We start from the raw sequence: 23,355 nt of genomic DNA, 5'->3' as shown, positions 1-23,355 counted from the left end.
TTGGCTAGCTTCGCTTAGCATAATCTGCTCTAGTGCCATCCATTTCCCTGCAAATTCCATGATTTTGTCATTTTTTAGTGCAGAGTAATACTCCATTGTATATAAACCCAGAATTGAGCATTTGTTGTTTTGTTTTGATTTGTTTTTTCTTCTCTCTTTTCTAGAGACCCTCTTAAATCTCATTTTGTTTTATTTTATTTTTTACATCAAAGATCTTTCATAAGGGCTTTGGTACTTCTAAGCCATCTAGTAAAATTTTGCAAATTATCAAAATAAGCACAGAAGAGTACATAGAGTGGAAGAATGTGTATGAAGCAGGAGTTTTCCCAGAAAAGGGTGACAGTTTTAATGTAAAGGAGGCCAGGACCAACAGGAAAGAGTTCCTATATGTACTCAGGCACTGCATGGCGCCTGGAATCCCTGAGCCAAGCAGAGCCCCAAGAGGCCCTATGACCAATGACCTGGAAATCACCCACCAGGATGCAGACCTTAGAAGGGGTCTCGTTTTATGAAATTAAAGACAGAACATGTGCTCACAAAAGTTTTGGAGGACCCAAGTCAACAGTTGAGCCAAATCCTTCATACAAACGGATCATCAGTCTACCTGCACTCCAGCCCTACTTCTCAGGGCCAACCCGAGGAGGCTTGACTGGCTGTGCCCATGACTCCACTCTTGGCCTGTGAGGCACTTCCTTCCGCCCAGCGAGCACAGGCAATCTGGAACAAAGCAAACCCCGGGAGGCACATTTGTGGATGAAGAAAATTGCTTCTGCTAAGGCAATTAGCAGAAGATCAAGCAGATTAACGGCAAGGACATTTGCTAAATGGTGCATCTCCAAAACCAAATATCCGACTATCTGATATAAATTTCTATTTGTTTATAAAAGGAAAATAAATTCATTAAAGAGAGCTCACCATATACTTAAAGAGAGCTCAGGGGGATACATCACAACTCAAACCATGTTGGAAACTCATCTGGCAGGAAATCCAAAAAGACCACTGGAGATATAGGGGTCCATGCACCCAATGAGACTGGCTCCTGGTCCCAGGATCCCACACATGGTGACATCTGTGTGTACAGTGTCTAGCCTACGAGGGCACCTATCCACAAGGAAGAGCTTATGAGTAGGAAGTGAAAGATCAGCTAGCAGAAGGGGAGAGAGATCTATCCAACAACCAGAGAAAGCTCATGAGATTGTTCAACAAACACTTGTATCTATTCTGTGCTCAGCCCTGGGATGAGAGTAGAGGTAATACAAAGATGAAAAGAAAAAAGAAAAACACTATTCCTGCCTCCACATGGGGGTATGTTTGTCTATCTTGTATTTTATTCACTGCAGTATCTTCAGCACCAAACAGTACCTAGCACTGAGTAGGTTCTCAATAAAATCATGCTTCATAAATGGGAAAAGCACATGGGCTACCACCCAGATGGCTGACAACTAAATAGGCAGCTACAATGTTTTTAACAAGTAGTCTTGCAACATTGACCCCCGAGTCAGGCAGTCGCTCTACAATAATGTGACATGATGGGTGGGGTGGGGGTGTTAGGGGAGCACAAGGCAGAGGTCCCTAACTCACCCCAGGAGTAAGAGGCAGCTTCCTGGAGGCCCTAGGATGAGTCTTGGTGTTTGATGAGTAAAGGAGTGAGCTGAGAACATCCCAGATGCAGGGAGAGTGTAAAAGCAGAATCCTTCAGTGAGAGGCCAGGGGGCTGCCTGGGTGGCATCTTACAGCTGCAGTGAGTGAAACCAGAGGAAGTTCAGGCTGAAGAGATTGGCAGTGTGAGCACAAAAACAGTTGGGTTCTGCAGAACTGGGGAGCCCCTGCAAGGTCTGAGCAGGACTGTCACATGGGGTTTACATTGGGGCCACACAAGACTGGCTTTCTGGAGAGGTGAACAAGCCAATGGGGAAGTTTGAGGTGATGGTGGCTTTGGCTCTGGTGAGGGAAATGACAATGGATGATAGCAGACAGATTGAAGTCATCTGCAAAGTCAAGTCAAAAGACTGGTGAAAGTGGGAGGAAAATAGGAGACTGGCAGGCTTCTGGATCTGGAGATAGAGAATAGGATCCTTCTGCAAAATAGGGAATGTGGGTTTGCAGTGGAAAGGTTGGCAGCCCCACCAGTAAACAGAGCAGAACTATAACTGATTCCCAAAACCATCCGAGTCACGTGGTGGGCTGGGTCCTACAGGCTGTAATACTCCCGGAGCAAAAGTTACCACCCAACTCCCTGTTGCCTCCAGTGTCTGCAAATGTTTCACCCAAGACAAAGAGGATTCCATGCTGGTCCATTCAACACACATTTATTGGGCTTCAAATGTAACTCAATGATACAGCACTTGCTTAGCATGTGCAAGGCCTTGGTTTAATCACCAGCACTGTAAAAAAGAAGAAAAAAAATCAACATTTATGGTTCATCTACACTCTGTGGGATGCTGTTGTAGACCCTGAGAACAAGGCAAAAACAAAACAGATGAAATGTGTGACCCGCTGTGGCTTACGATGTCATAAGGAAAGGAAGCAGGATTCGATAGTGCTAGAAAATGACAGAAATGTGTGTGGGAAAGTGTGAGGGCGGGGGAAGGGAGACACTTTAAATGCAGTGGATAAAGAAAGCTTATTAGAAAAAGTAACCCTCCAGCAAAACCTTGAAGGTAAAAACAGGAATATAGCCACCTAGGACCAGCATTGCTGACAGAGGGTGTTAAAATCAGCCAGGAGCCTGGTGCACTTGGGATGGGATCCACGGGGGAAGGGCAAGGATCACAGGTGGCGTCATGGTAGCAGCTGAGGGTGGGGAGGAAATAGCAGTGGGGAGTAGAGTACAGAGCACCTCAAGAACCAGGTAAGAACTTTGAGTTTTCTTCTGAGGAGTAAAAGACAGTTTGTGTGGGGTAGGGGGGAGAATTAAGAGAAAAAAATATCTTTTGCATTTACTCCCATTTGTTTACCATTTTGTCATTGTCATCCCTATATGTAGATATGTCCATTTCACAGCATTTTCCTTCTAACTTTAAGCATCTTTTGTATTCTTTTTTTTTATTTTTAACTTTTTTTTTCTTGCAGTGTAGGGATCAGACCCAGGGCTTTGCCCACACTAGGCAGATGCTCAACCATTGAGCTAAACTCCCAGTCCTTTATATTTTAAAATATTTTCATTTCACTTTAATGAGCATATTTTCAATAAATATGGAGTACTCCAATGTTTTTCTTTCAGAATTCCAAAGTCGTTACTCCATCGTCTTCTAGCTTGCATTGTTCTGGCACAAAATCAGGTGTAATTCTTGTCCTGTTTTTCTTCTTTAATTCTTTTTCATTTTTAGTTGCTTTAAAGATTCAGGGTTTTCTCTTTCATTTTTAGCTTTCATACTACAATGTGCTGAAGTGTCATTTTATGGTTTTCATGTTTGGAGTTTGCTGAACACCTGTGTTGATGTTTTCCATCAAATCTGGAAGAGATTTAACTATTCTTGCTTTAAAAAAAAAAAAAAAAAGTTATGCTGCCACGCTCACCCCTTCTGAGACTCCAGTTATCCATGTATGGTAACTTTGTGATATTTCTTGGGTCACTATTGCCCTTATCCTACTTTTTAAATCTTATTACACTCTGTACTTCAGTTTGGGTGATTTTTATTGATCTTTTCTCAAGTTTACAGGTCATTTTTTTTCCCTGCTGTCCAGAGTGGTATTGATCTTACCCAATATGTTTTTCTTTCAGATACTGGTTTTTTAAGAACTAGAATTTCTGTTTGATTCTAGTTCAGAGTTTTCATTTCTTTCCTTGATACTATATCTCTTCACATGTCATTTCCATTTCTCTCTGTCCATGGGAATTTCGAGAAGTGCAACATGATGCACTTGAACAGGACTACCTAGCTTTTGTATTAATCACTAAGGGTAAAAGAAACAGGAGTCCAGATCAGAGGCTATTGAAATAATTCAGGCAAGGGATGATGGCACTTTGGACAAGGGCACACCACCTGAAAAAGTGAAAAGCAGGTGCCCATGAGAGAGGCAATGCATGCAGTGAACTGAGTGTGGGAGGGACACTTAATCAATACCATGAAAAGAATTTCCTAAAAGGAAGTTTTTCCATAGAACAAAAAGCAAAAACAGAAAGCATCTGGAGTTTTAGAAAAGTCAATATACAAAGGAGGGAGTTTAGGACTAAAATAAGACCTTGTACTTCTAGACCATCCGTACTAGAAAGATCCTTGAAGACATCATCTAACCTAATTTCCTCTTATCTCTGCAAAGGAGCCTGAGACAGCAACAAGCATGGACTTACCCAAAGCCATGCAGCATATTAGTGTCAAAACCAGGATTTAAGTCTGCATAACTATGTGCTTCCTTACCAGGTTCCTATAGAAGCTAGACTATTTGGGATAATTTGGAAGCAATGAGCTCTGGAGGGGAAGAGAAGGGAATGGAATGGAATAGAATGTCCATTGAGCACTTATTGCATGTCAGTCTTTTTGCCTATATTTAACCCTGTACTTCTGCAGAGTAGGCACTGTTATTCCCATTTCCCACGTGATGAGGCATATGAAGAAATCTGCCCCAGAACATACGTCTAGAAATGGGGAAGAATGTAATCTATCTGAAGCCTGAGCATTTTCTGCCCACTTCTGCAGGACCTGACACTTGGCTGTGGTGGGTCCTAGCTAGAGTGTGAGCACAGGTCAAGGGCTGGCGTTTTTCAGTTACAGTCTTATGTTCATCCAGGAAACAGCCCTGCCCAGGGAACTGGGCTCTAATTCAAGATCGGCTGACACAACAAGGCATCCTGCAGATAAAGCTGGAAGAATAGAGGCTTCCAACTCCTTTCCATGGGTAAGAAAATTTGGGATGGGATAGGATAGATGACTTTAGGAGAGACCTCCAGGTTGTGGGAGGCTAGCAATGATTGGCAGAGGGGAGGATTATCATGCCTTGAGAGAAGCTGACCCAATATAACCTTCACCACAGTAAATTTCCAATAGGCATATAGAATTCAGACCCCAGAACCCATGGCCCCATTCCTTTAGCTTCCACAGAAACTCACCAAAACTTGGCCTCGAAGATCTTCTGTTCATGCTGCAGGTATTGTGAGGATACCCAAGCCTCTGATGACTCTAAGGTTCCCAGTCAAACCCAGGAGAATCAGCCATCAACAGTGGGTACGTACCAGAAAAGAGCAGTGCCTGGCCTCCTAAGACCTCTGCTTGCTCATTCCCTCCTGCTGAGACGCCCCTGGGTTTCCTACATCTTTTGAATGGTTTTTCCAACCTAAAATGAGATGGAGATTAGGTGCATTGGTCCCCAATCCAATAAACAAGAGAGATTAAATTCTTGTGGACCATGGACCTGAAATATCAGCATCACCTTGTTAGGGACTCGTTAGGATCATTTTCAGACCCTGCTCCAGTCCTACACACTGAATGAGAACCTGCATTTTAACATAATCTCCAGGGATATTTGTAGGTATATTATACTTCAAGAAACACTAGACTAAAGATAATATAGTAGATAAGATTTCCACTACTTTTGGGTCTATACACACTAGTTTGAATCTCAGCTTTACCACAGAAGTTGGGCAAGTCACTTAGCCACTCTGAACCTCAATTATTCTCACCTTAAAATAAGAACATTTATAATTCATTGTTTCTTTTAAGGATCTTTGGGAGGATAAAATGAGGCATATACATAAGCACTTAGCACAAGGCCTGGCACAAAGCAAGCAGTCAAGAAATGGACACTATATGGGAACCAGTTAGGTTAGGGTAGGCTCTGCTGTTAAAACAAATAAGCCTTGACATCTCAATGATTTACAAAATGAAGTTTATATTTTGTTCATGCTAAGCCTAGGACACATAAACCATTTCTTTTTCATCTTTAGCTATCTGGACACAAGACTTCCTTGACCAGCATATTAAGGATACAGAGAGAAAGAGAGAAAGCACCCTTGGCCTTCAGTTTGTAATAACACATCCATCTTGATGATCCAAGACAAAAGGTCATAGCAGAGAAGGGGTCAAAATCAGCAATGTTGGACAGAAAAAAAAATCATTATCAAAATCAGGCAAAGCTAAGACTGATGAGCACTTGGTGGGACAGGGCCATCTTTCTGGGAGGGGGGACAGTATAATGGCAAGAAAATGTTCTCATTTTGCCAGAAATCCATAAGTGAGGGCTTTTTAAAGACTTCTTTTGGAAATAGCTCCCCAATAAAAATCAAGAACCTTAATATTGCTGGTGCCTTTTCCCAACATGACAATCACTGAGCCTTTATCACATGCAAAGTACTGTCTAGACATCCAGCTGCAATCTGATAAACCCTGGCTGCTGCAGTGGTTCATGCTACTAGTAAAAGAATATTATTTATTCTGCATAGTCATGCTAAGAAGTGGACATTCTTATCCAAAATGAGCACACCATTTTGCCAGGAGGAACAAAGGAAGAGCCATCTGTTCAAGGTGAGCAGCTAGTAAATGGCAGTACAATTCACCCTGTCACAGAATAGAGCTCAGTCTGTTGGCAAAATCCTGTGTTAGACTTCTAGAAGTAGAGACAGACCACACCTTATATACAAGTCTTTATAAAAGCAAAATTTGAAGAGTCTAAACATCAACCGTAGAACATTGGTTAAATCAACCTCCAATCATCCATCACCTAACACCTTAGACAGCCATTACTTTTAAAAATTTAGGGACATGAGAAAAATGTTTTAGATAGTCTATGAAAAATTAAAGTGCATAGGTAATACATAGGATGTGGTAGGTGATGTAACAACATTCATAGGGAAAAAAAAAACAGAATATCTGGGGGGAGAGGCATTTGGGGGCATTTTCTTCTTGCTTCCTACTATTAAATATTTCCCAAATTGTTTATAACAGTCATGCATCATTTTTACAAATAGAAAAAATGTTAATGGAGGGCAATTTATTTTTTTTTCTTTTTTTGAGATAGTTTCTCACTAAGTTGCCCAGGCTGGCCTCAAACTTGCAATCCACCTCCTTCAACTTCCAAATAACTGAGATTATAGGTGGGCACCACCATGCCCAGCTAAAAAGTTAGTGTTTTAAATGAATACATTTTGCCTCTGTGTGTGTGTGTGTGTGTGTGTGTGTGTGTGTGTGTGTATAGTGCTGAGGATTGAAGCCAGGGCCTTGTGCATGCCGAGCACGCACTCTACCTACTGAGCTCTATCATGTGATAAAGGCTCAGTGATTGTCATATCAGCCCTGAATACATACTTCTAACGGAGCACATGCTTCCAAGGGGAAGCACTCAAGGGAAAGGAGGAGGGAGACACAGAAACTGGCCACCGCAGCATGCCCACCACATGTCCACGTGCTACTTCAGAGTTGGACAAATACCTTCATTTCCATGATTCCTCGGAGCCTCCCAGGTGACCTTGTGGAATTGTCATTGACAGATTTGAAGCTTCAGAAGAGTGAGCTCAACAGACAAAATTCCAAGCGCATGAGCACATCCTTGTCTTTAGGGAAACTCCTGCTCTATCCACAGAAGAAATCTTCCTCCAGCAGCACCGAGTTTGAAGGTGAGACCCAAATTGGGGTCCTAACAGACTTCTGGGAAAGAGGTCCTGATGACCTGGCCCCATAGATTTCTGACCTCAGCTAAGTGGAGTGCAAAGAGAGTGGCCACGCCCACCAGGAAGTGTGGCTCAGAGCACAGTGAAGGGAGCTCTGTTGTTCCCCCAAACCCAGGTGTGTGGCAGGGAACAGGGTCAGAGAACGCTTGTGGACGGAGCACAGTTCAGTCAGGGCAACCGCCTCTGGGTCATGGAAGGACAGATGTCCAATCTAGGCCAGGGGCACAAACCAGAAAGAAGAAATGCAGCCATGTCACTGGGCAGCACCTGTGCACCAAGGCACACCCACCCCAGGGCAGATCTTCAAAAGCTGAGGATTGCTGGGCACAGGGGTGCACACCTGTAATCCCAGTGGCTGGGGAGGCCAAGGCAGGAGGGTCGCAGGTGCAAAGCCAGCCTCAGCAAAATCGAGGTGCTAAGCAATTCAGTGAGACCGTGTCTCTAAATAAAATACAAAATAGGACTGGGATGTGGCTCAGTGGCTGAGTACCCTTGAGTTCAATCCACAGTGTCCAAAAATAAATGAATAAAATAAAGGCATGCTGTCCATCTACAACTACAAAAAAATTAAATAAAACATTAAAAGGGGGTGGGGGCACTGGGGATGCAGCTCAGTGGTCAAGTGCCCCTGGGTTCAATCCCCAATACCAAAAAAAAAAAAAAAAAAAATGCTGAGAATCACCCAGCCCCATCATTAAGCCTCCCCTATCAGCCAAACCTCCTTGCATACCACATCACATCAGACTCAAGGTGAATTCCTATAAAAGACTCAAGGAGACCTGCTTTACCTGAATCAAGGGGGGGGGGAGCTGGGGGTCCCACTAGCTCCCCCAACCTCTTTCTGTCCTCCCCACCCCAATAGGCCTGAGGCCCCCAAAGAGAAGAGACTTTCTACAAGCCCACCAGGGGCTGATGTTAGCATCCAAGGCAGGATGGGCCCAAATCTGCCCTCTATGCCACTGCCTGAGCAAGACTCTCTGTAGTCACTGGATCCACCAGGGTAGTTCAACCCCAGACCATTGCCAGAAGCTCCTAGGCTCGGGTCTGCGTTGGCTCCCAGGGGACTCGGGAATCTGAAGAAAGATCAGAGAGGGATGCAAATGACCAGGACAGTTGCTCCAAGCCCACCTAAAAGGCCTTCGCTCACCATGTTGTCCTCTCTCCTTTCAGAACTGAATGCACAAGATCAACAAAAAGGGTTTTATAAGAGAAATCTAAACCGCTACAGCCACGAGCAGTGGCCCTACCAGTCATGCCTCATCGGGAGACCCTGAGCATTCTAGTCGGGGGCACCCCAGAGTCTCCAAGCTGCTGGAAGGTCCCCATGAGGAAGAGGGCAGTGGGCAGGAGTCATGAAGACTGATTTGGAAACTCCCCTGAAGGGAGGAGAAGATGTCCGAGTCACCCCTGGGCCCCCTGACCAAGTAGCTTCAGCCCCTGACATGGCCACAGGGGAGAAGTTGTCACCAATTAAAGACCTTGGTTGCATTAGATGTCATGTCCCTCTTCTTTTTCCCTCCCCCTGGCCAGGGAGTATCACCTATAGATAACATCATTGTTAAATATATTGTCACATCTAACGTAAAAAAAAAAATTTTCCAACCTTTTGGATAACTTTGAAATAGTTTCAAACATACAAAGAGTTGCAAGAATCATAGGAAGAACGCAGGTTTCCCCTTCACCCAGATTCACCAAGAGCTTCATTGCCTCCCAGTTTTTTCAAAATCACTGGAGGGGGAGTCTTCATGCCCCTTTACCCTGAAATATTTCAGTGTGTATTTCCTAAAAACAAGGAGGTCTTTTTTATAGAAGTACAGTACAATTATCAAATGCAGTAAAGTGAACATTGATATGATAGTGTTCAAATATCCCCTTTGTCCCCCGATTAGTCCAGGATCTAATCCAAGAACTGCACATACTGTGGGTGGGTTCAGACCCTTGGTGGGGGTCGCATCTGCTGCAGGGTTTCTCCAGTCTTCTGTTTTGTTAATTGTTTTTATTTTTTTAACTAATTAGATCTACTTGTTTATACTCTATTAATTTCTGTTCTTATACATTCTTTTGGTTACTTCTTTTTTTCTTGATGTTTGAACTGGGAATTTCTTTTTCTTTTTCTTTTTCTTTTTTGGCAGTATGGAGGATTGAACTCAGGTCACCATGCACGCTAGGCATGTGGCCCACCACTGAGCTACATCCCCAGCCCTTCTTAATTTTTTTTTATTAGAAATCAGAGTTATACACAGGAGTCAGATTCACTTGAAGTCATATGCACTTGAAATTTGATTTCAATCCTCGTTTACCCCTTTCCCTCCACCCTCCCTTCCCCATTCTCCTCCGTGGAGTCCACTGATCTTCCTTTCTCTCCTACTTATTTATTTCTGACTGGCACTCTCTACATATAAAGGTGGGATTCCCTGTGGTACATTTATGTATGCACAGAACTCGATTCATTCCATATTTCCTCTCCCCTGTCCCGTCCTCTCTCCCTGCCCCTGTGGTCCACCTTCTGCACTGATCTTCCCTGTGCATTATGATGGCTGCTCCCCTCCCCACCACCGTAGCCGCCTTTCCCTTGCTCTGCCCTGGCTTCCACATATGAGAGGAAACATTCAACCCTTGACTGTCTAAGTCTGGCCTATTTCACTCAGCAGGATGCTCTCCAGTTCCATCCCTTCACCAGCACATGCCACAATTCCATTCTTCTTTATGGATTAATAAAACTCCATTGTGCATACATACCACATTTTTTTTGATCCATTCATCTATTGAAGGGCACCTGGGCCGATTCCATAACTGAGCTATTGTAAATTGGGCTGCTATAAACATGGAAGTGGCCATATCATAATTGTATGCTGATCTTAGCTCTTTTGGATAAATAACGAGGAGTGGAATAGCTCGGTCATACAGTGGTTCCATTGCTAGTTTTCTAAGGAATCTCCATATGGCTCTCCAGAGTTGTTGCACTAATTTGCAGTTCCACCAACAATGTATGAGTAAACCCTTTTCACCACATTTTTGTCAGCATTTTTAATATTTTTTTATTTGGGTCCTTGATAATTGCCATTCTGAGTGGAACGAGACAAAAATCTTAGTATAGTTTTCATTTGCATTCCCTGATTCCCAGCCCTTTTTTAAAACTTTATTTTGAGACAGGGTCTTGCTAAGTTGCCCAGGCTGGCCTTGAACTTGCAATCCTCCTGCCTCAGTCTCCCAAGTAGCTGGGATTATAGGTGTTGTGATTACAGCACCACTGCACACTGATTTTCTGGGTATAAGAGTTTAAAGACAGAAAATGCCCTTTCTCTCTCAAAAATATCTTCGCCCTACTTCCTGGAACCTGAGAGCATGGTACTTTACATAGCAAAGGGGATTAAAGCTGCAGATGCAATCAAGTTTGCTTACCAGTGACCTTGAGCTAGAGATAATCCCTGATTATAGGGCTGGCCCCAGTCTAATCACATGGAGAGAATCTCCTGCCCAGCTCTGGGGCAAGTGTAGCACAGAGAGCAGGACAGGAGGAGGGGAGGAGATGGCAGCAACAGGTCCTATACGAGCATTCCCCCTCCCCCATGGGAGAAGGAACTAAGTTATTACAACCCACTCACAATGCATTTGGACAGTATCAAACTGGACCTAAAATGCCTCGCCTCTTACTGTGTCACCTTGGCCAAGAGACCTAACATACTCTCTGTGCCTCGGTTTCCTCATCTGTACAGTAACAGTATCTACCCATGGCATAAGGAACTATTGGTCCCAAATTCCTCCCCCTTCTCTGCCGTATCTTCTTGGGTGAAGTGCACTTGGACTCTGTCATGTGACTTGTTTGGTCACAGAACTTAACAGACAGGGTCTGAGGCTTGCTCCACCTGCCTCTGGCACCCCATGACAAGAACACCCTTGCCAGCCTACCAACCAAGAAGGGTGAGAGCCACAGGAGGCAGGGCCACACTATCAACCTGACAGACATGATGGGCAGCGGGAAGGACCCCTGGAGAGGGCCTCAGCAGACACCCTCCTCCTCCCGCCTCTGTGGTCCAGTCCAGACCCCCCTGGCTCAGCATTCCCTGGTTCCCGGCTCTGTGACATCACAGACAGCCTCCTGTCCACTCTGCCAGCAGCAGGTGAGTGAGGCTCCAAGGTTAGACCTCACAGTGGGAGAGGTCATTTCTGCACTGGAAGAAGCCATGTGCCCAGTTCTCCTGGCGCCTGCCTATTCACCGCCCCTCAGTTGCCTTGACCTCTTTCTCTGGATCCAGTCTCCCCACCTGTGCTGAGCGCCCCAAAGGGCTCCCCCAGCTCCAGAAGCCTTCCTGCTAGACCTCATTGCCTGTTCTGGATATCACGCTTTAGGTATCACTAGAGACCCAAGGTCACAGCCCACAGGGGACAACCCCAGGGCCTTTTCTTTGGCTCCTGCTTCCATCTAGAGGCAGGTGCTGGTAGTGCAAGAAACTGCCCCCTGGCCCCTCTGCACTGCACGTGTCCCCTATATCACCATGTTTTGAGTTACTAAGCACTCACTGTGCTATGCAGAAGACACCACGCTAAGCACTTGCCATCTTTCTGACACCCAATCCTTGCAACATTCTGGAGTAGATTTTGACCATCCATTTGTAGAGAGAAACAAGCTGAACTTCAAGGAGGTAAAACTGCCTTAAATTACACAGCAAGGTGCAGCAAGAATTTGGATCCCAAGTCCACTGAAGTGTGCTCTGGACTGCATCTCCGCCAAGCTTCAGGTGGAGCCTTGCTATTTAAATGGCTGCCCCCCAAAACCCTCAGAGAACAAATCAGTTCTGAAATCTCTTGCTGGAATTGCCTGCAGGTGTAAAAATGGACAGCATAGCAGAGGCTCCAGCTTCAGACCAAAGGACACTAACAGCTCAGGGGAGCAGCTCAGGGGCGGAGCGCTCACCCAGCACAGCAAGGCCTGGTTCCATATCCAGCATGAAGAAAAAAATACTCTAGGAAAATCCTAGCTGCTCCTCTTGGCTCTGACACCTGAGCAAGTCACCCTGCTGAGGCCCAGTTAACTCATTGTTCAGTAGAAATAAAAGAAATGAGCCCCCAGATGTCAAAGGATGTCACAGGCCCATCCTTTGAACCGATGAACACCGGTGTCTTTGACACTGAGGCTGTTTCTCCTCCCATTCCCTTCTAAGGCTGGGGTCTCGCGGAGCTCGGGAGAACCTGAGAGAGGATGTCTCTATTTCTATGAGAGCTAAAAGCATGTTCACGGGAGGGACAGTGGGGGAGAACTGAGCACAGTGCTGTCCAGCCGTCCAGGAGGGCTCCTGCGTCATTCAACAAGGAAAGGCCACCTGCTCTGTGGAAAGCCCTGTGCTGGGGTCCAAACGGGACCTGCACCCATCCCTGTCTCCCTGAGAGCAAGACTGTCACTCTTGCTCACTGCAGGGTCCTCCGCGCCCCACAGGATGCCTGGCACCAGAGCATCCTTGGTAAATGTGGTTGTCCCCAGGTGTCCATGGGGGGGTTGGCTTTACCAAAATCCATGGATGCTCAAGTCCTAGAAAATGTCCTAGTATTTGCACGTAACATACACGCATTCTCCCCTGAATTTTAAATCATCTCTAGGCTATTTATAATACCCAACAGAATGTGAATGTTGGGCCAAAGCCATTATTTGTTGAGGGAATAATAAGAAAAAGCCTGTATATGTTCAGTCATTTTTTTCAAATATTTTCGATCTGTGGTGGCTTGAATTCATGGACAGTGTTGAATATATATGCTAAATAAAAATTTTTTATCATATATTTTTTTCATAGGCAAATAAACAGAGAGTGAGAACAGTCCATTCAACAAATATTTGCTGAGCACCTGCCATGTTTGGGCAAACTCTGTGCAGGAACAGAAAGGGCCATGATTCGGGGAAGGGATGGTGGGACCACAGGTGAGAATCCCTAATTTGTCCCAGCATAAGAGAGGGCTTCCTGAGGAGGTGACACTGGAGCCCCATCAGGGATGATGGGTGGAGAAGGGAGGAAAGAATGTAGGGGCAGAGGAACAGCTAGCCCCCAGGCAGCAGCAGGACACGGGCCACCGAGGGTCTGAATCAGAGTGGCAGGACTTTTGTGAGTGAGCCCACAGAACAGAGGCAAGCTGTGTCATGACCCAGAGGCCAGAGCAGGCAGTGGGGACAGGGGACAGGTGATGGGGGAGGTGTGGAGGAGCTAGAGTCAAAGGCCCGGATGGATGAGGGAGCGTGAGAGGAGGACGGGTTCCGCCCCCATTCTGGCTCTGGACATAAAGTCAATTGTAGGACCTGTCCCCAGATAGGGACCATGGGCAGAGGAGAAGCAGGTTTGGGCTGGAAATGGGGACAGGGGTCCCACCCACAGGCAGCTAGAGTAACCCTATTAGTCATCCAAAAAGCCACCCATCTGTTTGGCCGGTGGGTGAGGCTGGCAGTGTGCTATGGCTTGTGACCTGCTTGGAACAGAAATGATTCACTCACCCCTTGCTACTCCCTAATGACATCATCTGCTTGTACCCAGGCCCAAAGTGGGACAGATTTGGTTCATTCATTCACACATAAGTATCTATGGAACACCTGCCCTACGCCCTGTGCTGGAGACCCAACAGCACCTTCTGGGAGCCAGGGCACATGTCAGTGAGTAAGTTCTAGAACATGTTAGAGTGCAACAAGGGCCGGAGCAGTACCATGTGTGGAAGGGGAACAGGGAACACCATGAGATAGAAGGGGACTTAAAGAGGAAGAATACACAGGAGAATGAGGTCAGGCCAACAGGCCCAAGGAGCCCTCACTAGAGTGACCCACAAGCAACAGCTGGAGGGGGCTGGGGGAGGAGCCCTGGCATCTCTAGAGGAGGAGCACTTCCTGTGGAAGTCGTGTCTGGTGCAGCTGAAGTAGAGGGAAGGGGGAGTGGAAAGAGAGCCCGGGAGGACTGCTCGGAGTCAGGGCTAGGCTATGAGCTGTCAGGGGAGGCCCAGGGAAGGGCTGGCTGCTTTGGGAAGAGGTGACGCATTCCAACTGACACACTTAAGGAAGACCAGGTGGGAGAAGCAGAACTCTAGTTTAGGCAATAGTCCAGGTGAAAGAGAGATGAGGGGCTGGGACAAGACTGGAGGAATGGGAAGTCAGAGTCCAAGGAGGCCGGCCAGGGAGTGAACCTGAGGGCTGGGATCGACTTACGACCATCATGGTAGAAATTTTCATGGTGAGGGCTGGGGATGTGGCTCAAGCAGTAGCACGCTTGCCTGGCATGCTGCGGCCCGAGTTTGATCCTCAGCACCACATACAAACAAAGATGTTGTGTCCACCGAATACTAAAAAATAAATATTAAAAAATTCTCTCTCTAAAAAAAAAAAAAAAAAAGAAAGAAATTTTCATGGTGAGATTTTGGCCACATAAAAAAGGGCAGAAAGAGGAGTTGGTCAGGGCCTAGAAGAGACTGAAAGAGGTTGGGAATAAGATGGACTTACAACCTTGGGTCATTAGAGCTGGAAGGATCCTTGGAAAGACAATGCAATCCAAGGACCTCTCACAGATGGCAAGCCTAAGTCCAAAGACACACCTGGGCCAGCGCAAAGTCACACAGTGAGTTAGTGGTGGGGCCAGGAGTTAAACCAGCAAAGCTGAACTTCATAATCACACCCCCCATGGAACTGGGCCCAGCTGGAAGAAACTGGAGCCCAGGAGCCACATGAAGAAGGAATGGAGAGACAAGGAGCAGATTGAGTGCTCTGAGCACCAGCCAGCGCCAAGGCTAGTTACAGACACCGCTTCATCTGAAGTGGCACTACTCTCTCCATTTTCCAAATAAGAAAGGGGGATCCAAAGAAATTACAGGCCCATCCAGAGCACTCACCTAGAAAACAGAAGGCAAGCTTGCCTGTGTGTGCTGCTCCACCTGCTCCTTCTGCTACCACAGGGCTCAACAAAGAAGGGTCAGACATTTTTCCGCCAGTCTTATGTTCATTTAGGAAAGAGCCCTATGCAGAGAACTGTACCAGACCCCCCAAGATCTGCTGATTCAAGATGGCACCCCTGTAGGTAGAGACCGGCAGAGCAGAAGTTCCAAGTACTTCCCACAGGTAGAACATTTTAGCTAGTAGAGGAAGGACTGGCCCCCAGAGAGGCAGATCCAGGCACTAGGCTTGGACCTGCCAGTCATGGGGAGCTACAGAGAGTTGGGGTGGGGGTTCAGTATGACCCACTGCTTAAATAACAATGGGCTTCTGGGATTGGGGCTGCAGAGTCAGACACCCAGTGTCCTTTCCTCTTCCCAAAACATGGCAGCCAAGATCTTCTGTTGCTGCTGCAAGGACAGTAACGGAACTTCCAGCACTGTTGTTGTCTCCCACAAGCCAAGAATGTCCCAACAGTGTCATCCACCGTCCTTAAGTAGGTGGCAGACCTCAGTGTGGGACAGTTGGCAAGAACACCCAAGTTCTTCCTTCTAATGGTTCTGTTCTCCCAGCCCTCACCTTCTGGGACACACTGGTTTCTTTCATCCTTTGGGGGTGTGGAAGTGGAAGAGTTACCCAAACCTATAACAAGACAGTCTAAAACTACATTCATTGTTAGATATTAGTTATTGGATACTAGTTAAGCTCACTGTCTGTAGTCATATATGGCAGTTTAAATTTTTCCTTGGCTAGTTACTAAGCTTGAATACCACACTGACCCTCCCTCTTTCTCAGCAAAATAGCAATAACGCATTACCTACTTTGCAGGCTCTCGGAAATATTAAATGATGTAATGGATATAGATGCCTAGACTATGTTCTGTGTGTGTGTGAGTCAGGATCAACCACGTTAGGTTGAAATAACAAGCAAACTCTCAAATCTCAATTGTTTAACACAATTTGGAGTCATTCTTAGCTCAAACAAACAGAATTTTCTTTTAACGCAAGGAAGAATTTGAAGAATCCCTATGTGGGATAAAATTAAGACCATTCATTCATATATCCCCTCAAAGCCTTTATCCAAGATAATATTTTTCTTTCATTCTTTCAGATCTGAGAGTAAATTCTTACCAAAGTGATTACCAGAAGAGACGTTCACATCAATCCTGCAGCAAACGGGTAATAGTCAAGAAGTGCAACCCTGCAAGACCCTGAGCATTTAGGAACATGGGTCTCTAAGCTGCACAGCTAATGGAGGGTCTCCATGAAGAGGAAGGCAGTGGGCACGAGTCATGAAGACTGATTCAGAAACTCCCCTGCAGGAGGAGAAGATGTCTGAGCCATCTCTGTGTCACCTGACAGTCATTCCAATTCGTGGAATAGTCACGGAGGGAGGATCTGCCTCCAATTAAAGTCCTTGGTCGCATCAGAGGATGTGTCCCTTTCTCTTTCCCCCTTTCCCAGGCTGCTTTTGAGATCCCCACAAACATGGAGCTAGTTGACCCTGGCATCTCTTGCAAGGAAACATTTCGGTCACCAACAGATTCAGTGTCTCATCAGGACACATTTCCTCATGGAGAGCATTTTCTCGCTGTGTCCTCATGTGGTGGAAGGGGAAAGGAGTCTCTCTTGGGTCTCTTTTATAAAGGCACTAACACTAATCCTGATGGCCCTGGGCTCATAACATAGTCACCTCCCAAATGAATTAGAATTTCAAAATGAATTTTAGGGGATACAGACTTTCAGAATATCATAAACAAGGGGAGTTGGAAAATAACATATTAGCAGTCCCTGTGCCTACCCACTCGAAAAAGGAGGGGAAAAGAACTATGTTGTCTATGTGGCAATACTGTGGGTAAAATTCATACCTTCTATGGGAGGCCCATCCTGGCTGCAATGTGAAGGATGGATTTGAGTAGAATAATGAGAATAGCAACTTGTAAAGTATGGTACCTTGCTTACTCAGTGCCAGGTCCTCTTCAAAGTGCTTCATAAATATCAACCCAGTCAGTACAATAAACCAAAGAGGTTAGTACAACTGAAAGGGTAAAGTTTCTAAGCTGGAAAGCTTGAATGTAAAGGATTAGGTATTATTAAATTCTTCTGTTACACCCAGAACCTGGAATTCCTGAGATAGTTAAAACAACTCCCTACTGGCCATTTAGCCTAGGGCCCTGTGCAATTTGTCACAGGGCCCGAACCAATCAGTTTGAATGTGTACCCCGCTTAGGAATGACCAATCACCCCCGCCCAACCTGTTCCCACCAATGAATGTGCCAGTCACATCTCAGAGTTGTTGTTCAATTTTCCCGCGCCTCATGATGATTTGTTCGGATGTATGCAAAGCCCACCGCCCTCTCCAGAAAGTATACTTAAGCTCTGCTTGACCTCAGCTCGGGGCTCTGGGCTGCTCTCCCTTCTTGAGTAAGCACAGAGCCCCAGCGCGCTGGAATGGATCCCCAAATAAATCCCCTTTTGCCAATTGCATGGAGCCAGTCTCTTGTGTGGTCTCTTTCTCCGACGCTCCGCCGGACCCTAACACAACTAATGCCCCGTTTTTACAGATTAAAAAACTGAGACTCATAGAGGTTTACATAAATCTTTTAGGATTTACACTAATATGTGGCAGATTGGGACTTGAACTCAGGAAACCTGACTCTGTAGTTCACACTCTTAAACCACTCAGCTAGGCTATCCCCGAGTAATTGTGGAATGAAATTCAGTTGTTGCTCTTGGCCTCATATTGACTGTTCATTGCCTGCTCTTCAGAAATGGAGCTGGGCCCTTTACTTTTCCTTGGTAGGAAGTGCAATGTCCAACTTGGCCAGTAGAGTGTGCTGGAGACTCCTTCCTGGGTCTGAGGCACTCACCTTAGCAGGCTCCTGCAGACAGATTCTCTAGTGCCTGGCTCCTGTAGTGGAGGCAGCTTTTGCAGCACAGGAATCCTAAGGTAAGTGGAGACCAGCAGCACTTTGCAACTAGCAACTTCTCCTAGTGTCCTCCACCAATGGGGGAGTTCCCCTGAGTGGGCATGTTTCTAGAACATTCAAGGCCTGGATCTCAGCTGGAGATGGGGGATGGGAACACCCCACCCCCCCACCCCACCCCCAGGAGCAAATTTATCTCAACCCTACTTTTCCCAGAAACAGCAGTAAATCCTCTCTAATGGAAGATCAAAACCCTTGAATATTGCTTTAATTTTTCATTTAAAATGTCTATCATTCAATCAAAACTTAACAGGATTGTCAAAAGATAAGAGCAACTGACTTAAAGCAAGAGAAAAAAAGGCATATTAAAGTGACTTAAATTTTTTTTAAAAAAATCTGCAAAGTAATCATATATTGGAGTCAGAAGATAAGAGCTTTTAAATGAGTACAATTAAATATTGAAGAAAATAGATGACAATATGGATAATTTCATCTGAAAATGAAACTATTTTAAAATTCAAATAAAAATTATAGAATTGAATACTACAATAGAGGATGTTAAGAATTCAGTTGACGAGGCTGGGCATGGTGACACATGCCTATCTATAGTCCCAGCAACTCAGGAGAATGAGGCAGGAGGACCACAAATTCAAGGCCAGCATGGGCAAACTTAGTCTGGCCCTGTATCAAAACAAAAAATTAAATGGGCTGGGGACAAGCTGTCCCTCTCCTCGGTCTATACCCAAAGGACCTAAAAACAGCATACTACAGGGACACAGCCATATCAATGGTTATAGCGGCACAATTCACAATAGCTAAACTGTGGAACCAACCTAGATGCCCTTCAACAGATGAATGGATTTTTTTAAATGTGGTATATTTACACAATGCAATATTACTCAGCAACAAAAGAGGATAAAATCATGGTATTTGCAGGTAAATGGATGGAGTTAGAGAAGATAATGCTAAGTGAAGTTAGCCAATCCCAAAAAAACAAATGCCAAATGTTTTCTTTGGTATAAGGAGGCTGATTCATAGTGGGGTAGGGAGGGGGAGCATGGGAGGAATAGATGAACTCTAGATAGGGCAGAGGGGTAGGAGGGGATGGGAGGGGGCATGGGGTAATTAATGATGGTGGAATGTGATGGACATTACTACCCAAAGTATATATATGAAGACATGAATTGGTGTGCATATATTTATATACAAACAGAGATATGAAAATTGTGCTCTATATGTATAATAAATGTAATGTATTCTGCTATCATATAAATTTTTAAAATCTACATAAAATATATATTAAAGAAACATTAAAATTTTTTAAAAAAGGGCTGGGAACATAGCTTAGTAGAGTAGAGCACTACTGGTTCACTGCTCAGTACCACATAAAAAAATCACAGAATTAACAACAAATTAAATACAAATAAGGGCAATATCAACGGATCAGAAAATAAATCACAGGAGTCAAACAAAAAGAATGGAAATTAGAAAAAGGAATCTTAAACTAGGTGTGGTCCTGCTCACCTATAATTCTAGCAACTCAGGAGGTTGGGGCAAGAGGATCTCAAGCTTGAGGCCAGCCTCTGCAACTTGGTGAGAGACCCCATTTCAAAATTTAAAAAGAATGGTCTTAGAGAATTCTTTATCTACCAAAAGACTCAGAATCCTTGAAGAATTTTTTACTTACCAAAATTTTACTTACCAAAAATATCTTTCAAAAATTAAAAAATAGAGACTTTTCAAACAAAAACTGAATTTGTCACTGTAAGATCTATACCAGGAGGAAAATACTAAAGCTATTTCTAAATATACTATACGAAACACCATACCGTACTCAAGAAAAGCTCTGTAGTTAATTCCAGGAGAATGAGAAAGAGACGAATGTAAGACAGATCATGAAAGTACAGAAATAAACAAATAGTAATTTTAAAAGGTAACAGAGTAATAGAGACACATGGATAATGAGCTTAATGAACAGTGGCTGCAAAAAGAATTAACAGCAATGTCTGTTGTCATTTCCAATACAGAAAGAACTAGAAGCTGTTAAAGAACAGCATTGCGGGCAGGAAGACGAAAGAGTAGGCTGGCCTCTGTCCAGGAAGTGCTAGGAGTCCTCACGTACAATGACACCGCCAAGCAATCAGGGAGGGTGTTGTCATCTAAGGTGACCACTAAAAGAAGCATACACCTCATAGGCTGACGCAGGGCCAATCACCCAAAACAAATAAACAAAAAAGAGGAAATACAACTGTTTCAAAAATCTGAATCCAAAAGTCAGCAAGAGAGAAAAACCAAAAGCAAAAATCAATAGAAAGTAGAGGGTAAGACGGTATTATTTAAGCCCAAATTAGTAACTACTTTAGACATAGCATAGCAAATACTCCAAAAAAAAAAAAAAAAAAGACTCAGGGCTGGGGTGTAGCTCAGTAGCAGAGCACACGCATAACATGCACAAAAGCCATGGGTTCAATCCCCAGCACTGTGAGAAAATAAATAAATAAAAACAATTCCATAAAAGAAAATCCTAAGTGCCTATAAGGGTGACACCTTAAATATAAGAATGCAGACAATCTGAATGTAAAAAGATGAACAAAGGTGTATTATGTAGTCAGTACTCAACAGAAAGCTAATCCTCTCAGTAAACTAGAAATAGAAAACTTCCTCAACTTGATAAAAAAATTTTTTTACAAAAACACAGCCAACAATATACTTAGTACTGAGAAACTAGAAACTTGACCACTAAGATCAAAAATAGGGCAAGGGGGCTGGGGATGTGGCTCAAGTGGTAGCGTGCTTGCCTGGCATGCGTGCGGCCTGGGTTCAATCCTCAGTACCACATACAAACAAAGATGTTGTGTCCGCCAAAAACTGAAAAATAAATCTCTCTCTCTCTCTCCCCCTCAAAAAAAAAAAAAAAGTAGGGCAAGGATGTTCCCTCTCACTGTTACTTTCAACTTCATACTAGAAGTCCTAGCCAATGCAATAATACAAGAAAAGGAAATGAGAGGTATGCAGAATAAGAGGAAATAAAACTGTTTGCAGATGGCATGATCATCAATGTAGAGACTCCTAGAACAACTGAGTAATTATAGCAAGGGTGAGATATAAGCTACAAACTAGGAGAAACTATTTGCAAAAGATACATCCAATAAAGGACTATCATCCAAAATACACAAATTATTAAAATTCAACAATAATGAAACAAACCACCCTTAATAAAATGGGCCAAAGATCTTAACAGGCCCTCCACCCAAGCAGATCTATAGATAGAAAATAAGCAGAAGAAAGGATGCTCTACATCATATGCCAAAATGGAGATGGAACAATAAGATATGGTTACACACCTATTAAAATGGCCATGGGCTGGGAATGCTCAGTTGGTAGAGTGCTTGTCTTGCATGCACAAGGCCCTGGGTTCTAATCCCCAGCACCACACAAAAAAATGGTCAAAGTTCAGAATATTCAGGAGACTGACATCATCAAATGCTGTCCCAGATGTGGAGCATCAAGAACTCGTGTTCATTACTGAAGGATTGCAAAATGCTTCACCCACTTTGGAAGACTGTTTGGTTTGCAGTTTCTTACAAAACTCAACATACTCTTATTATGCAATCAACAATCACGCTCCTGTGGGGTGTGCAGTGAAAACCACCCAGGGATGTTGGTAATGGCCTTCTTCATAATTGCCAAAACTTGGGAGCAACCAAGACATCCTTTGGTAAGTAAAGGGATAGATAAACTGAGGTACATCCAGAAAATGGAATATTATTCTCTGGTAAACAGAATGAGTTATCAAGCCTTGAGGAGACATGAAGGAACCTCAAATGAATATTACCAAGTGAAAGAAGCCAATCTGAAAAGACTCCACACTGTAGAACATTGTGGAAAAGCAAAACCGTGGAGATGGGAAAAACGACTGGGTGAGGGATGTGAGGACGTAGAAGGGATGGACAGGCAGAGCACAGAGGGGTTTTAGGGCAGTGAAAAGCCTCTTCTGCTGGGGTGGGTACATGTCACCATACACTTGTCCAAACCCACAGAATGTGCACCACCAAGAGTGAACTCTAAAGCTAACCACAGGCTTTGGGTGATTACGCTGTGTCGATGTGGGTTCATCAAATTCAATATCATGCTTCACTGGCAGGGGATGCTGATCATGGAGAAGCTAAGCGGGTGTGGGGCTGGGGAGTACATGGAAATCTCTTACCTTCCTTTGCTGTGAAATCCCTCTAAAAACGTTAAACCGTTTCAAAAGAGAAAAAAAAAAAAGAAAACTGATCTACCATGCAATGCGAAGTAGATCGTAAGGCAGAAACTCTACTAGGGATGAAGGGGGAAGTTTCACAAAGATTAAAAAAAAAAGTCAACTCATCCCCAAGTTATGGGGGATGATTCTCAATTTGTAACCATGTAACAGCAGAGCAAAACTTGACAGCAGCACCAAACATGTTATCAAATATGTTCACACAAAATCTGTATGTAAGCTTTCTTTGCAGCATTATTCACAATAGCCAAAAAGTACCAACAACCCAATTAGTCAGCGGATTGTGGTGTGTCCATGTGGTGTGCCCACGTGATGGACTAATACTCAGCCATAAAAAGGAACCAAGTAGTGATACGTACAACATGGATGTCCTTAAAACCATGAAGAGGGCCAGAAACACAGGCCTTTCATACAAATAAACATTTACCCAAAATGTCCACATGGGAAAATCTGTGGACAGGAAAGTATACTAGTGGATGCCAGAGGCTAAGGAAAAGGGAAGCCGGGAGTGCTAGTGGGTATGGGAGGTATTCAGAATTTTTCTGGAAGGAGGGGCAATGAAAATTCTCTAGAATTAAACAGCAGTGATGGCTATGCAGCCTTGAACATACACTAAAAACTACTCAACTGCACTCCTTGGCATATAAGTCATATCTCAATTTTTTTTAAAT

The 23,355-nt window shown here is 44.3% G+C and overlaps 1 protein-coding gene across 1 annotated transcript; it reads left to right on the top strand.

Moving 5' to 3' along the window:
* The first annotated feature begins 2,783 nt into the window (after positions 1–2,783).
* Positions 2,784–8,877, top strand: Tex48 (testis expressed 48). Its single transcript, XM_026393359.2, has 4 exons — positions 2,784–2,799; positions 5,034–5,165; positions 7,424–7,549; positions 8,774–8,877. Exons 1-4 carry the CDS (start codon positions 2,784–2,786, stop codon positions 8,875–8,877), a joined length of 378 nt encoding a protein of 125 aa, XP_026249144.2.
* Positions 8,878–23,355: the final 14,478 nt, after the last annotated feature.

Source organism: Urocitellus parryii, chromosome 4 (genome assembly GCF_045843805.1).
Source record: "Urocitellus parryii isolate mUroPar1 chromosome 4, mUroPar1.hap1, whole genome shotgun sequence".
Taxonomy (NCBI): domain Eukaryota; kingdom Metazoa; phylum Chordata; class Mammalia; order Rodentia; family Sciuridae; genus Urocitellus; species Urocitellus parryii.
The sequence above is the reverse complement of the archived record's forward strand: the minus strand, read 5'-3'. Positions and strand labels throughout refer to the sequence as shown.